Source organism: Solea senegalensis, linkage group LG14, assembly GCF_019176455.1.
Source record: "Solea senegalensis isolate Sse05_10M linkage group LG14, IFAPA_SoseM_1, whole genome shotgun sequence".
Classification (NCBI taxonomy): Eukaryota; Metazoa; Chordata; class Actinopteri; order Pleuronectiformes; family Soleidae; genus Solea; species Solea senegalensis.
Genome location: NC_058034.1, coordinates 11,046,391 through 11,058,966, shown reverse-complemented (window position 1 = coordinate 11,058,966; position 12,576 = coordinate 11,046,391). Strand labels below are relative to the sequence as shown.

The 12,576-nt window shown below is 40.2% G+C and overlaps 1 protein-coding gene across 1 annotated transcript; it reads right to left on the bottom strand.

Moving 5' to 3' along the window:
- Window positions 1-2,094: 2,094 nt before the first annotated feature.
- pgm1 (phosphoglucomutase 1) lies at window positions 2,095-10,020 on the bottom strand. The gene is made up of 11 exons (XM_044043265.1): window positions 9,657-10,020; window positions 7,069-7,231; window positions 6,762-6,905; window positions 6,436-6,561; window positions 5,963-6,153; window positions 5,299-5,453; window positions 5,071-5,186; window positions 4,846-4,981; window positions 4,262-4,445; window positions 3,918-4,052; window positions 2,095-2,639 (listed from the first exon to the last, which is right to left on the bottom strand). Exons 1-11 carry the CDS (start codon window positions 9,900-9,902, stop codon window positions 2,550-2,552), a joined length of 1,686 nt encoding a protein of 561 aa, XP_043899200.1. The 5' UTR covers window positions 9,903-10,020; the 3' UTR covers window positions 2,095-2,549.
- Window positions 10,021-12,576: the final 2,556 nt, after the last annotated feature.

Here is a 12,576-nt window from a genome sequence, read left to right as displayed (position 1 = left end):
TTACTCATTCTTCAGTCAGCATATGGCCATTCACCAATGTCCATGCATCTGAGAAAGGCAATGAAAGACAAACAAAGATAGGTTAACAGTCTTAAAACGCCTAAGAGGAAGAAAGTTTCCACTCGTGTTAGGACATCATTAAACGGTGTCTTCTCTCTGCATCACTCTCACACCCTCTCTTGTGTATCATGAGTTTAAATCAGTATTGCTTGTTCAACGCACTCCTCGCGTGGTGTGTCCTTTGGAGCATACTACAGTCAGTAATATGTAACAAATGCAGGGTGGAGGGAGTATTTTTTTTGATGCTAATACAGATTTTATTTGTAGTGGCTGAACATGCTGTATGCAGTTCATAATGAAAGCAATGAAGGGGCAGGTCATGCTGCGGATGCCAGAAATATCATTGGCAGAACATGGGGGCGTGACTTGAACATTTATTTCGAAATCAAAGTCTTGATTTATGGCTTTATCACGAACGCCAGTCATGTGGTGGCTGCACTGAACCAGCAGATAGGTTGTTGAGTATTGACAATAAACAGCAACTGAACCTTTCATTTCAGTATAAATGTATTTCACATAGTCATAGTAACGGAAGCCCCTTCCTTCTTCTCACTCACATACTGTATCACTTGACACAGAACACGGTGCCTCAGCAAAAGGAAAAACTTTCACGGAAAGAACCAGAAGGAGTGAAACCCACCTGCACACAGCAGAGTGACAGCCTGTGCTTTCTTCACTCCGTTTTTTTGAGTGGCGAGAGAATGCTGTCTTTGTCTGCTACGTTGGCCCTCAACTTGCAAGTGAGCAACGAGCAGGACGCTCTTAAGACACGCGGCTCAACGCCAGCTCCACAGAAAGCCATTTGGACATCTAATAGCTGCGAATCTGGCCAGCTTAATGTAAGCCTTATTGTGATTACCTGATGTAATGACAGCCAATCCAAATACAGCCTGTGAGCCATTATGAGCAGACATTATGCATTACACTATGTTGGGCCTGACAGGCTACGAACAACGCAGCATTCCACCATGTTCCATGACCTCTTCGGCTGCAGAAAGAACCTGTTTATGACAGTTATACAGTATATCCCATATACTTCAGACTGCACCTGACAAATAGGCCTTAAAGGCTCCATCCACAGTCTTTCACTGAACACAGACAAGGCGATTGGAATTGTTTATGCCGACAATGGCGTTTAAAATGTGTCTCAAAGTGTAAGTCAGGAAATCAGAGGAAAAGTAAGATAGCAGTAATAGCGAGCAGAAATCCAATGTCATCATACACGAAACATTTTAGATATCTGCGGGAAAAAAAGACTGCGTGATTGGCCAATTAGTTCCAGTTCAGTAACTTCAACTGTTTTCCATGTGTTTTTTAGGGGGGATTACTGCAAACAGGTAGAGCTGATTTTGCCGGTCAGCGTGAACGACACCGACATACATGACAGAAATTGGCGGAAAATGTGGCATCTGTGATTGAGGGCAATTTTCTCTTTTCAAGTTCAGAGGGAAACACACCATGTGCACCTGATTTTCCACCCGCAGTCCTATTAACTTAATTGTGGCCAATTTGAATCCAGATAGGAGAACTGTGCAAGGAAAAAATTCTACAAAAATCAGTACCTGCTGAGTCTATAATAGTACAATCTGCGTCAAATAACATTCACTCTTTTCCCCACAGTGAAAAACTAAAGCAGAAAGACATTCATATTAAAATATCTCCTGACACTCTACAGTGCTTATCATCATTCAAGCTTATACTGAGTGACAGAATTAATTTCTTTTCTCTCCTGGAAGTTTCTACCACTGATCTATGCATGTTTCGCAAATGATTTCCCAACAGAAAAATAAGCAATAATGAATACCAGTGAATACATACACTTGTTTCAGTCTCTCTTGTGAGCGCTTACTTTTCTGAACGTGGTTCTGCTAAAGCAATCACAGCTGGCCCCCCAACACTCACTTAAGCAGGTACAGAATGTGTGTATTGTATTGTAGCATTTGTGCACTTGTGTGACAGGGATCTCAATATGAATTAAATGCATTAAATATTGTGCAACTACAAATAAAAACAATAAATGAAGACAAAAACAGATTTAGAACATGACTAAAGTTCTTACTTTATGTAAGGTTCTTTTTTATTATTAGTGGATATGTTTGTTGTCAAGGCCTAAGCTGTGGTGCACATTTAGAGGTTTGCTTTGGGGGAACAGCTGATTAATGGCCAGTAGTTGAACAGAAATTGCATAAGACACCTGGTTTTACTTAAATGCTCTATAAATCTGTTAATATTTATAATATCCTCATGGCAACTTGAAATGACCTAGCAACAACTATATTAGCGTTCACACTAGTCTTTCACTAGAAGATGGCAGTGTAATGTAAATCATTTATTATTATTTATTTTAACCAGGTTTCGTATCCAGCTCTCTTCATTTTCCTTTTTACAGGGGGGGCAAAACATTTAACCCAAGCATTTAAGTGCAGCTTCATCCCCCCCATGAGAGTGGAGGTACCCTGCTGCTGAATGGATGCAGTGTAACAGAGGAATCATGTGATCACAGTTGGGCCGGTGCGTCCAGTCCTCTCTTGGAGCTGAGAAACCTTCAGGGCGATGTCTACCAGAGGAGCCAACATGACCTGCACAGCGAGATGACACAAACACAAGACGCGTGACTTCCTGTTCACGTCATGGTGTTGTCACACACACACACACACACATCTATTTAGATATTTAAAGAGGTAAGAAATTGAATGTCGCTGTAATGTTCTAACTTGATTAGAAAATTAAATTTACATTTTTTAATCAAATTCAGTATTATTTCTGAAACTTCTTGAGTCATTTGTTTACTACTTGAGGAGACACCGTTTTAACCCGTTAGAGCTGTAATGTCAGGATAAGTTAGTGACTTGATAAAGATTTCTGCTAATGAAGACTTGCTGACACTGTAATGATTTTCGTTTTTAGATTGTTGGCACACCACATCTGAAAATGTCACCATAGCTTTAAAATAATAATAATAATAATCATCAACCAAACAATACATGTAATTGTTCGTTGCATCCCAAGTGACTGTTATTAAAACCTCAGCCAGTTGCGTGGACTGTGGGGACATTTTTTAGTATCAAAATAAATGTCACTTTAGATTCAAATCTTCAGCAAAACACTTGATAGAAATGACGCAACCATGTGAAGAAAAGGGCCACATCCTTCCCTTGAGATGTGTTTCAGAACCTATAAGCAGAAACATAAACTGTCCTGGTCTAAGCGGAGATTTCCCAGTGTTTATTGACACTGCTTCTCAACCACATTGTGAGCCAGTCATGAGCTGAAGTCAAACTGACCTGGTGTCAGCCAACTGAACCATTAAACTACTGACCATTTATCTGTCATATGAAGACTCCACTTATCTGTTTGGAGGATAAGAAGCCTGAGTAGAATTTCTATTAACTCTTTTTTGAGGCTTGTCTCTCTTTGTTGTACATCATCTCCCTTATCCACACCAGTCAAAATAACTTAGTATCCAGTTGGAACTTGTATTCTTTATTTTTCCCTTATGTTAAAAAGTTTCCCCTCTTCTAATACTGGCGCTGATAAGCTGCTATAACTCAAGACTTGGCCAAACATCTCCGTCATCTCTCATGTTTATACTACCTCTGGAACTTGTTTTTGGAGCAAGCTGGCTAGCTTCCACGTTACAGATCATTCCAACCAGCATAAAGGTTTGAGAAGCTCAAGTCTTTAAACCCTGTTTGAGTAGAGCTTGACCTGTTTTCTAACTGTTACATGGTTGGTATCCCTTCTTTTCTTTTTTTTTCTGTGAGTGCAACATATGACATTAATCGGAGGACTTCATAGTCTAGTCTTTTTTCCGTCACTGGATCGAAAAGGCTGCAATTACTCCGCAGCGGCCTGACCTGTGGGTCCTGGTAAATCTTCTGGGGGTCCTTCTCATAGCTGTCTATGTAGAGCCTGATGGTTGCTCCGGCGCTGCCTGTACCGCTGAGACGGAAAATAATCCTTGAACCATCAGAGAAAATGATTCTGAGGCCCTGAGGAAATGAGAGACAGAGGAGATGAAAATGTGCAGAAACAGAAGACATGAAGAGATACTGTGTATGAGGTGCAATAAACTTCACAGTTTTATCTATCATTATAGGGATTTTGTTATGTTCCCTTAATTCTAACATTAAGTCAACCATTTATATAAGATTAATAAAAATATGTAGGACTAGCTTGACAGATGCTGTTGACTCTTTACCTGATTTTTGGACACGCTACCGTCGACAGGGTCTGTGTAGGCGAAGTTATCGGCAACAGCCACCTCATAAGTCTTGTCACCAGACGAAAACTTCTTTCCTATGAAGGACGGCTCGAACATTGCCGTCTCCAGATCCTTGATCATCTTGTTGGCGGGATCTGATTCGACCTCCTCATAGTCATACCTGCAAGTTTAAATTAGGATTTTGGATTAAAATACATAAACACATATTAAAATAATCTTTTCCAGTTGAATTCACAGGGGTGATTATTTAGCATTTCTATGCAAGCTTCTCCTACTTTTGCTTGCTTTTTATCGGGAAAAGAACCCCACGATGAACAGATCAGTAGGTGGTCATGACCCACATTTATGCTTTTATTGAGATGCGTTTCTGTTATTCTGATTTTATGGAAAAGACTGGAGAAGAATACCTGTAAGTACAACACAATACAAATCAACAACAAGTGACATAAACCACCTTCCTAAAAAAAAAGTGGCAACTGAGTTGGTTGTAGTTCCCTAATGTTCCACTAGATGGAAGCCTAAAACTTCACAAGCCCATTCTTCACAGAGTCAGCACTGACCTGGTGAAGAAGTTCCTGCCAAACTTCTGCCAGTGCTCTTTCATGATGTCCTCTACACTCTGTTTCCTGGTGGCTAAAATAGACAACCACGCAAGCACCGCCCACAGGCCGTCCTTCTCACGGATATGATCTGAGCCTGGTAGGTGAGCATGGAAGAGGGAAGAGGGAGTGCATGAGCAGGTAAAAAGAGTTCTGGCTGCACAGATCTAATGACTTCTTACTCACCAGTGCCGAAGCTCTCCTCTCCACACAGTGAAAGTTTGCCAGCATCCATCAGGTTCCCGAAGAACTTCCAGCCAGTTGGAGTCTCATACAGCTGCATCTGAAGAGCTTTAGCTACACTGGAACACATGAAAATATGGATCTGTAATAAATGGAGGTTCAGGGTATTTTTTTTGGTTTAACCCCGAGAGGGATAAATTCATAATGCCTGTTAAGTCACGTGGTATTTACTTGTCCAGGGCTCCACTGGTTGGCATACTGCGGGCCAGTCCTTTCACACCAGTCTTCTGGAAGTAAGGGATGCTAGTAATGTTGGCAGCAATGACAGCCACAGAGTCTGAGGGGTTCACGAAGAAGCCATGTTTACCCAGCACCATGTTACGGTCCTAAAGATGGTGGAGAACAAGTGGTACAGACAGAACGGGGTCAAGAACCACAAATAGCAGACATGATGTAGCTTAGTCTTATTGAGTCAAGGATGACTTTCCTGAACCATGAGAAAATGTCTGTTCAGTCGGTTAATTGATGCAACATTTTCTACAGTTTTACCAACAAATACTGAGTTACATGTGACTAAATGGACCCATGTTTTGTTGTAATAAATATAAAAAAAATTGTTGGCAAAGCTTAAGAAAACCAGCAAATTAAAAACATTCACTGTCCTCACTGAAGAGTGACCGAAGTCATAACGAGTTCAGCCTCACCCCTTTATTTTTCTAACTGAAATTATAACCATAATAAATCTTTTTATTATGGTTTATTAAAGTTTATTAAATTTGTTTCTATGTGAGCTGACATCATGAAAATCCAGTCAAACTATTTCACAACTCTGCTCTCACCTCTCCCCAATTTAACAGGCATAGAATTCCAGACTCTGGAAGAAAACTGAACTTACACCATCACCATCAAAAGCTGCTCCAAAGTCATATTCGCCTCCCTTCATTGTTTTGACCAGGTCAGCAGCATAGGTCAGGTTAGGATCAGGGTGGTGGCCCCCAAAATCCTCCTTGGGGACACAGTTGACCGCAGAGTTGGCGGGAGAGCCCAGCTCCTCACAGACTATCTTCTTTACATAAGGTCCAACCACTAGAGGTAGAAAGTGTGTCATTAAAAGGATGACCATGTCTACTTCATGTAGACATGGTCTACATGAAGTAGACATGGTCTACATGAAGTGTGTTTGCTACGTGTGTTTTCATTAATTATCGGTTTTGTGTGACTCTGAAAAAGTCAGGCATTTATCATACATTTTTCTCTGGTAAAACTGAACACTTTTAAACTTGTCAAAATAGATTAACTACACCCAATCATACTTTTTTACATGGCTATACTCTGACTATCACAAAACTGTGTCGTGCTATGTCATACCTCCATGCATAGCATCCAACCGGACGTTAATGTGATTTGCTCCAGAGAGAAGCTCTTTCAATGCAGCAAAGTCAAAGATACCCCTCAGCATCTCAGCATAGGCTTCCACAGAGTCCACAATCTCCACTGAGACGAATAAAAGAGAAACAGAAGGGCGTTAAGATGGGGGCAGGTGATAAGATAAAAGTTCTAAAAGAAAACTAACATTTATGACACTCTGCCTAATAATAAATGACATTCACATATCCATACAAAGCACCCATCAGCCACAGATGATTATAATTCTGTGTATTCATGTGTAAAAGCTAAAGTTACAACTACTTTACCTGTGAAAGGCTTGAAAGTGTCCACTTCAAAAGTCTGCTTTCCGATCTTGGACAGGTCTACTTTCAAATCAGGGCAGATAAGATACTCCTGCAGGCTTTTGCTGACGTCAAATATTTTATTTGTGATGCCCTCTGGGGCAGGTCCTATGGACAAAGGTGAAATGTTGCAGTTATAGCCTGAAAACAACCCTGAGGCAAATGCACACAGTGTACACAGTTAGAAAAGCGTGCTTAAAAGGACTCACTGTGTACAGAGTAATATAGTGAGATTAACTTGTATAGAGAGCATACTGTTGCCGCCACGCACCTCCACTGGAGATGTTGTACTTGATGCCAAAGTCTCCATTGGGGCCACCTGGGTTGTGGCTGGCTGTGAGGATAATGCCGCCAACCGCATTTAGCTTGCGGATCACACAGGAGACAGCTGGGGTGGACATGATGCCATTCTGCCCAATCACCAGATGATTTATCTGTAGGCAGAACACATAATATGTACATAAATAAAAGAAAACACTCGATTAAGCCAAAACTAACAGCTTGAGTGGAATAGACTACTAACACAAACTAATAAATCATTTTCAAAACACATTGAATACTCTGTCTGCAGGCCTCTTTAGATGTTTAGGTCCAAAATGACCAAGAAAAAGTAAAATTGTTGCAACCTGTCACAAATGCTTTGGTATAATATTGATGCAATTCTGACTGAACCTTGAAAAACACAGTAAAAGGCAGTAACACCGAATATTACCCCACCAAATATTTTATTTTACTTGCGTTAAAAAAAATATCACGCATGTACTGTACTGTTAATGTTAGGATTCCAGTGCCATAAGTCACTCGACTTAAACGGTTTCCTTTGTGTAAACATTCTGTATGAACAACAATGACCCTGATTAGTCCACCTTTGGCAATGTTTACTCATTGCCTCGTAGCATAAGAACAGCCACTCATAGATAAAAGAATATCCACAACTTCGAGCACCTTGAACCTACTGGCATCAGTGACAAACCTTGCAACCTTTGCTTTCCAGCAACTGTGAATGAGAAAGAAGGTTGTAGCTTTGAACATGTGAGCACTGCATTTTGGATGCAGATACAAGATCTTTGGATGAGTTGACACCTAAAAAGATGCACTCAATGTACTTAAGGCTGCAAATCAATTTATCGATCATTTGTCGATTATTACATCAATCAACATTAGTCAGTACTTTGACAATTGTATAAGAGGTCTTGGTGTTTTTTGCAATAAGTAAAACATGTTATCTGAATTTTAAGGTTCTTAATGTGAATATTTTCCCATTTTCTAGCTGCATAATACAAAGTAATCATTAAAAATAGTATATACACACATAAATATAAATATAAATACACATCACTGTTGTTCTGAGGCTTGGTAAACATGTTGTATGTATATAATATATATATATACATATAGTCTATATATGTATATATATATATATCTCACGCATGTACTGTACTGTTAGGATTCCAGTGCCATAAGTCACTCGACTTAAACGATCATTTTAATCTGCAACATCATTCATTACTACAATTACATATATCTGCAGCTGAGGTTATCACTTTTGCCATTCATGTGTATGGGTTTTATCATTAAATATCTAAAGCTCTCTCTCTATATAACTCTCATTGCAATTTAAGATATCGACAGCATCATTACGACTAGTCATAAATCAAGTTCAACACTGTTTTGAGATACCTTGAATTAAGTTTCAGTTATCTTGAACTTGAATTGTGACTAGTCATAATGACGCTGTAGATATCTGAACTAATGACAAACCCCAGACACATGAATGGCAAAGGTGACATCATTGTGACTAGTAACGACTGAATTGCAGACACCTGAAACTGTAGTTTTGACTAGTAAGAATGATGTCACAGACAACTACAACTACAATTCATACTTGTCGCACGGATATCTGTAATGGTAATTCCAGATAGTCAAACTGGCGATTAATTAGAGGCCAGGTGTACCTAATAAAATGGCCGGTGAAAGCAAAGCAAAGCAACGTGACGGGTTGCACGTTGCACGTCACGCCCCCTGCTCAGTACAGTGCAGTACCAACAGAGTGAGTGAGGGCAGCCATGGCATCTCACTGGCTGCAGTTGTTATGAAACAACACACTGTCAGGTTTGCCACGCTTCCTTACGAATAAAAGCACAATTTTGCACATTTGTAGACAGAAGATGAAGACAGTTTGATTTGGAGTTTGATTTGTTAACGCGAGAGCAGAGCGTCATGTCAGTATCATGGAAGTATGTGTGTGTGAGTGAATGTCAAAGGTAACCATTTGATATGCAGGAGTCCTCCATCATGCACTTTATGTAAAAGGTCACAGCGGTCAAGCTACAGTGGACAGTGAAACCCCAGTGGGGAAATGGTGACGATGTTGATGACACTTGTCTGTCATTTTATTTTAACCTTACACTTTTGTCAAGTAGCTTTTCACCAACACAACTCCCAGCCCAATCGTATTATCAAAGAAGGACATGTAGAGACAAGGAGGACATGTTTGGTCCAACAATGTCCCTGTTAAACCACAAGAATGAGGGGAGCTTGAAGAGCAGAGCAGCACTATCATTGGTTAGCTCATTCATTAACGTAGCATCACTTCGCGTTAACTTTCTTTAAGAAAAACTGAACTGGACTAACGTGAACCACATTTTAGTGTATACTTTACAATAATTTTAGCTACCAATGAGACATTATGACGTGTAGCCATTGGCATTGACAGCTGTGGTTAGTGAGTGTGCAGCTAAATTTGTCCACAACACATAACGTAACAGTTAGCTCGATGTTAACTTGCTGGCTAACTTTAGCTAGCAGCACATAATACTGTACACGGGGGGGAGACAGGGGGGACTTTCAATGACTGACCCCGTTGGCAGCTGAGATCTGGACGATGAGCTGAATCGCGTCTTTCATGAAAAACCTGCCGTCTCCTCCCACCACCAGAGTGGCCGTCTGGCGCTCCGCAGGCTCGACGACAGAGATAATGCTCTGGATGAAGTTTTCCGCATAGTGCTGGTTCTGCTGGAACACAGTCACCCTCTTCCTCAGACCGCTCGTTCCGGGCTTCTGGTCCGCGTACGGCTTGGTCTTAACTGTCGTTATCTTCACCATTTTGACCCCCCAGTGAGCACCAACAGTCCCCCGGATAATCCGCAGTCTCAGGTCCGACAGGCGACTGCAGTGGCAGAGAGGAGCAGACTACTCCCCCCGATGTGACCCGCCTTCTCGGTTTAAAGGGCAAGTACTGAAGACCCCCACCAACAACCCCCTCCAAACAATACAGGTTGTTACTCAGATAATTATCATCTCATTAAAAGACAGATTTCTTTGGAAATGCAAAACAGTCAAATAAATAAATATAATTTAGATGTACTGAGGTTTCAAGTCCACCCAGGACACAGCAAATTACAGGACACACATTTGGTCCTGCTCATACTTAATATTAACATCCATCCTGAAAGATCCGATCATACATGGACAGCATCAAGTATGATCTGTTTACACATGACATCAAAATGTGTTCCGTGACCTATCTGCACACTGTATACAAATGCAAAAATAATGTTTTGAAAAAGTCTGACTGAAAATATGTGTGTGCATGAGTGACAGGTGGAGAGAGAGAAGTGAGTGTTACATGGAATAAAACATAAAAAAGCGTAAAAAAAGAGGACATCAGCAACTGAGGAGATGGTCATTGATATGTCTTCAGTCAGGACAGATTTGGGTTCACTAATGTGGCCATGTGTCCCCTAGTCATGCACCTCTGAATTTGGTTCACATCTGAAGACACATTCAGATCTGGATCTCTTCAGAACTGAATTTAGCGCTGCCTATATGTGATCAGCTGTCAATTATTTGCTCAATTGTAAAATGTTGATCAGTGTTTCTTAAACCTGGAAGTGATGATGTTCTTGATGAATGTCTTGTTTTGTTCACAAACCAAAATGATTCAGTGATTTATTTGTTATATGGAGCAAATGAACCAGAAAATATTCACATTAAAGAAGCTGAGAAATCAGGAAACTTGTTTTAATTAATGGGAAAAAAAAATTCAAACCGATTATCAAAATAGTTGACGATTAATTTAGTAATTGATAACTTATCGATTAATTGAATAAATTAATTGAGTAATCATTTTGCAGTCCTAGTTGAATATTCAAATATGAAATTGCATTTTGTTCCCCTGTAACAGACAACCAAGAATACAGGCTCCCCATGCAAAATTACTTTATGCTTTAACAGAACTTTGTACCTTTAAGGTAGACAAATGCTCCTACAGGTCAATGACTGGAAGGACTGTATTCTTGACAACTCTATAGACAAAATCAAAAAGTACATAAATCATAGTCAGTGCACTTATCTTAGTACCAGTCACTCTTGCAATTACTAAAAGAGTAAGATTTTTGTGATTGAGCCCTCTATTTAAGTGAAAGTGAATTTCTCAAGGGAAATGTGGTGAAACAGATTCAGGGCACAACTGTTTGCTGCTGTTGCACCACAGTGTGTTTGTTAATCAGAAGGAGAGCAAAGTTTAACGTCAGACCCATGCCTTCAAAGACAATGGGGCGTGCATGAGGATATGCCTCTGTAGATACAACATATTCATGTATATGCTTATGCTTTTATTTCTTAACAGCATGAAAAGCCGGATGATAATAAATACAGGAAGGTAAACCCACTCACAATTAACCCACAATTAACCCACATATAAATAACTCTTCCCTTTGAGTTTATGTCATATTCATTGTATTGCAAAGTTATTTTATCATGACACAAATCATAGTGAAACAAAAAAGTAAAACAATGGAAATTAAACACTTGTTTTCCAAGGATTTTGAATCAAACCTGCAGTGAATAGTCTGGTGATTGTTCTTGTTGGTGTTATTCTGCCTCTGTTTGGTCTTGATCAGAAACAATGTGACATTATTTATGGTAGCTGTGGTAGAGTGAGTCGTATTTCAACTTGAAGGTTGCGGGTTTGATTCTTGGGCAAGACACTTAACCATGGACGGCTCCTGACGTGTGAATGGGTATGAAAGATGAGTGACACTATGCTGCACATAGAAGCACTGTATGAATGTGTGGGAAAAGGGCTTGTTGGTCTAGGGGTATGATTCTCGCTTAGGGTGCGAGACGTCCCGGGTTCAAATCCTGGACAAGACCTTGCAAAAGGTCTCTCTGAAAGGAAAAAGAATTTAGTGCTCTTCCTTACCTATCTAGTGGAGTTACTTCTATGTAGCTTGTTCCTCTTTTGTAAGTCGTTTTAGACAAAAGCGTCTGCAAAATGCTTAAATGTAAATGTGTGTGTGAATGGCTGAAAACTAGAAAAGGGCTTTATAAATTTAAATCTTTTACCAAATTTGAATGCTGCATTGGCAGCACAGGGTCAAGAACATGACACAGTTTTTTTTAAGCAGACAGAGTTTTTCATGGGCACTGTTCCGTGTTTCCAAACATACTCCAATCTGTTTGCAGCCTCCTCGCTTGACTAGTGCAATGTTGCTGTTACCTCCGTCTGTCTTGGCATAAAAGGAATCCGTTTACAGTGTGGGAATATTGCTGGGAGACACAGATAAACACAGAGAGGAGTGTGGAAATGATAGGCTTAATCAGCATTGTGTGAATGGGTTGAATGCAGCAGACATTTTGTCTATAATTAATATTTAGTCACTACTGTTTTTTGTGCAGAATGACATTCTCACAAAGGCGATGTCCAAACACTGCGCAGCCAAGTGTTATTAAACCTGTTTGGAGAGGAAGAGCAGACAGGGGCCGAGGACATTAA